General features: G+C 29.1%; 1 protein-coding gene across 1 annotated transcript in view; it reads left to right on the plus strand.

Moving 5' to 3' along the window:
• The first annotated feature begins 291 nt into the window (after nt 1-291).
• The window catches only part of LOC105362301 (acyl-CoA synthetase short-chain family member 3, mitochondrial), a 10,733-nt gene continuing 6,031 nt past the window's right edge, over nt 292-4,993 (plus strand). The window contains 4 exon segments of the mRNA XM_011499715.1: nt 292-534; nt 2,875-3,040; nt 3,542-3,831; nt 4,491-4,629. Coding sequence (XP_011498017.1) covers nt 438-534; nt 2,875-3,040; nt 3,542-3,831; nt 4,491-4,629 — 692 coding nt within the window. The 5' untranslated portion in view covers nt 292-437.

The raw sequence follows: 4,993 nt of genomic DNA on the forward strand, positions 1-4,993 counted from the left end.
CTCTTAATCTTATTCCTCTAATTTTTAACTTTTAGACTAAAATTTTAAACTAACTACTGTTCTAATTATTGAAATATCACCACAGCGCCATCGGTACTCTCTTTTCTCGTCTCCATTATTGGCATGAACCTCATGTACCTTACTTTCCAGGCAACTTATTCGCTTGTCCGCGTGCTCCCAATCTCCCTTCCTAATTCAATGAAAAGTTATGTGCTGCATAATTACCTGATTTACCTCTACTCGTATTGTCATCCCCGTTTTTCATGCCATTAATCATTGACCTTCGCGCATTCGGTCGTTGCCAATTGTGACGTTTCTGTCCAGTCTCTCGCGAAACATCAATCGCTTTGCAAGCACGGAACGTTGTAACGCGTCCGGACAACACTCCGTGGATGTTGTGACACGATTTTTTCTCGATCGTTCGTATAGCCAAGAGGATGCTGAACCAGGTGCAGCCGGACTTTCTCGAGCCCAGGTCGGAAAATGTAGAAAAAGTTACGAGATCAAAACCAAGGGCAAGGAGTGACGAAGGCGGTGAGCTGAGCAAAAACATTCGGGGCACCATAGTATTAAGCCGCTATTTCGACAGAATTAAAATTTTATTATAAATACATTTATTATAATACGATTGAAAATGTATTGTAGTTATTTAGAATTCAATCGATAAAATAAAAGTATATGCGAATAAATGAAGCCCTATAATAATAAAAATATACAAAACTTATGAGCACAGTAATTAAGATACTGAGAATATTGCGTACATTATGCAAATACTTATTTGTGGATTGTCAAAAATCACAGTGAATAAAATATTAATACTCGAATGCAACTCAGTTCATTTCTTAAAAATGCGTATTTTAATATATATTGATAAACAAAATAGAATCAACATTTTAGTAGCATTACATATTTCAAAATGATTGCAATGTAACGTAGAAAATTATATAATCAATATCATGAATAAATATATTCTTTCTTCTTATTTAGATATTTATTCGTTTTGAAGTTAATGTGAAAAAAGTATGTGTATGTATATATATAAAGAAACAAACTGACTTTAAATCTAATTAAGAAAATTTACGTACTATTGTAATAAAGAAAATATTTGAAAAGCAGTATGCCAGTTACAGAGATATTATAAAATGAGCAAAGTAGTATCAAAAGAAATTGAAAGACATAATGGAAACAAGCAGAACTAATTATGATATTCAACAAGGAATTTAATTATCTATTTTATATCTATTTAATTAAGATATAAAATTTATAATTATAACAAAAAAAAATATTCGACGTACGATAGAATACAGAGAAAAGTATATACTTCTGATAATAGTCCGTTCTAGTTGGAAAAGAGGACTATAATGAATTTATAAATAATTTTTTTTTCATAAAGCAATACATTTCAGCAAATTGTGACAGATTCTATTTAATTTTGGAACTTTCTACGTACTTACGTATAAATCTTACCTTTCGTATTAACTTTTTACATAATTTTTGTTGTTTAAAATAATGTATATTATCTATTATTCAAAGACAATGTATAATTGAAATAGATATTTCAAATTGAATGTATTTACAAATAGTATTATTAAAGAGTAAGTAAAAAATATTAAATAGTAGATTCGTGTATATTATACATTATAATTATTCATTGAAATATTAAGGTTGTAAAATGAATTAATAATATGAAAGAAATTAATAAAACTTGCTTGCTGAGAAGTGACAATGATGTTAAAAGTTAATTATCGTTTGTACTTACTTTCGTATAATATAATATTTTTATAGTGAACTCAGGGTTCAAAATTAATAATAAATAACAAAAATTCTACGCTTTTAATTAGATTATATAAACAATTCACTGTACAGAATCAGACAAAATTAATGAATGCAATACATAATTCATTTAAACATATTCATTCCATTAAGAATGTTCAGTTCATATGTAATTATACATTTCAACTAAGATTTACAAAATTAATAAGTATACATTATTTCAACTTCTGATGTTTGAAACGCATAAACTCCTATGTGTATATTTATACAATTGAAATTCCATTATATATTTAAATATGATCTAATTATAAATTATCTGTATAGTTTAAAGATTTACAATTTAATTTAAAACGTAAACTAAAGTAAACTTAAGAATTCTTTTTTACTGAATTGTGCTTTGCTTCGAATTAATGAATATCACCAATGACTTTGCAATTTCCGAAGTCTGCATTTGACCGAAGCTAATGAACTCCTCACAATGCTCACGAATTTTTAAACTCTCATTTCTTTGATAGTCCGAGCGCTAATTATGAATTCGTATAAATTAGCAATTATAACATTTATTTTCCAATTTCCGATACAGAGTGAATTAGCGTAGTACTGACATTAAAAAAATATAACAAACTAAATAATACTTTTTTTGTAAAGACATGCATTCACTGCAGTTATTTTATTGAACGAGAGTTTCCAATCAATAAATGGTTATACAAGTTTTATTTAGTTTATAAAATATTTATATAAACGAAAAATTTATTGTTATGTAACAGCTAATTAATTATTAATATTTTTATTTAGATTTTTAAATTTTACACATAACAATAATTATCCTAATGGAGAGATCTTAATACTCTTAAATATTTATTTTACAAATTATTTTAATATGAATTATATTACTTTATCGTAATAAGTATGAATTTCAACATTAATAAAAGGGATTCACTCTCTCCCCCCAATCACGACGAGTAAATAATATACGATAATTCATTGTTTTGGTACAAAATGAAATTATATGAATTAATATTTTGTTTGCTAATATGTAATTTCATCAAATAATTATTATAAGTATATTATTATAATAAAGTGAATATGATTTTTTTACAGATTATAATTTCAATCAAAACAATTATAGAAGTTCATTTTATGAAGAAGCATTTAGGCAATCAATAGAAAACCCTGAAAAATTTTGGGCAGAAATAGGGCAATGCGTCGATTGGAGTAAACCATGGGACAAAGTTTTGGATAATTCCAACGAACCGTTTACAAAATGGTGAATAATTTTTTAATTGAAAACATGAAGTTTCCTTATAAATATATAAATATAAATAACCACAGCCTATGATTGTATATATTTGGCTTTTAATTATATACTCTAAGGATAACTTGAATATTGCATGTCAAATTAAATACAGATAGAGAAAGAAAGAGAGAGAGAGAGAGAGAGAGAATATAGCAGTTGTGTCCGTATTTAACTTAATGTCATATTAGAAAAATAAAATTAATTATCATTCAAATAAGTTTACAGACCTTAAAAATGATATAAGATTTGTTTTTTTTTATATTTAAAATTTATTCAGATATACGAGATATTAACATAAGATTTAAAGATATTCATACTATTTTTCCATTGAATGCGTTATGCGATTCGGCGTGAATAATGACAAACGTATACGTTAAAATTTACAAAATTTTTGACTGAAGCACTTTGACTAATTTCACGTTCGAAAGCGAAGGAGAAAAACATTTTCTAACGAGCTTTCCAAACACTTAGGTACGTCGGCGGCGAGACAAACACCTGCCACAATGCCGTGGATCGGCACGTGGCAGCGGGTCTCGGCTCCAAGGCAGCTCTCATCTATGACAGCCCGATGCTCTCTCTTACGCGAAAAGTGACTTACGCTGAGCTTCTCGATGGTACGTCGCGACTGGCCGGTGCTCTTAGCAAACTCGGAGTGAAGAAAGGCGACCGCGTCCTCATTTACATGCCTCTCATACCCGAGACTGTAATGACGATATTAGCTACGTCGAGACTCGGCGCCGTCCATTCCGTCGTATTCGGTGGTGAGTTTTACATGACCTAACCGTGGAACCTATAATGTAATTAACGCTTGGTGTAATTAAGATTTCTTAGCTGGTGAAATATGTAGCAAGATGAGCTTGGATTTGCTACTTATGAAGACGATATCGCTCTTGATGTTGTAAACAATGTTAAATGAGGAAGTAGTTCGTCAGTGGCGACATTCTCTATGTCCTTGCTATTTAAATAAGCAGAATACATTCCTAGAACGGAGTTAAAAGTATGATTTCAATTTTGAAAAAGAATGGAATATCGCACAGCACTTGTTCAAAACATGTCTCTTAATTGATATATAAAAATCAGTATTTTTAGTATCATCGTTAATATATATAACTAATTGCTTCTATAGTTCTAAGAATACAAAGTAATAATAACATTTATTTATAATTAATAATTTTCACATATCGTTAATGTTAATTATATAATCGAATCTAATACTATATAAAAAATAAAAAAATAAAATATATAAAATATATAATCGGTGAAATGAGCAATTGTAGCAATTGTAATAAGTATAATAAATTATTAAAATTATATTAGAATAGATGATGACATTTTTTTAGAAATAAAATTCTTTACATAATAGCGATATGCTAGTGAAGATTAAAGTATAATTATAGGTGTTTGTTATTTTCTCATTTAGGATTCGCCTCTAAGGAACTCGCAACGCGAATAAGCCACGCAGAACCGAAAGTTATAGTTGCTGCCAGCTGTGGTCTCGAGCCTAATAAAATTGTCAAGTGAGTTCTGTTTCATAATTATTCCTAATCCTCGAAACAGTGCATGTATTATGTTGGTTTTATAAAAAAAATCCATATTGATTATTTCCTGCATATAGCAAACGCTTTCAAAACATTCATTTACTCATAAACCAATTATTTAATTATTTAAGAAGAAACATAATTTCAAGTCAAATTTTTCTATAATATATATCTTTCGTCTGCACATACTTGGGCAATTACGCTTGTCGTATCATTCATGCATTAAAGCCTATAGTCGCAAAAGAAATGTCACCACTGCAAGATCATACTCCAATTGGCCATCTGAACTCCAAAATTGACCGGGGATATGCCGGTTATACCGGTGAAAATAAAATATCGCGTAGGAAAAAAAAACGGAAATTATTCTCGCCTGATTCAGATACAC

This window comes from Ceratosolen solmsi, unplaced genomic scaffold, assembly GCF_000503995.2.
Source record: "Ceratosolen solmsi marchali unplaced genomic scaffold, CerSol_1.0 scaffold10, whole genome shotgun sequence".
NCBI classification, from domain to species: domain Eukaryota; kingdom Metazoa; phylum Arthropoda; class Insecta; order Hymenoptera; family Agaonidae; genus Ceratosolen; species Ceratosolen solmsi.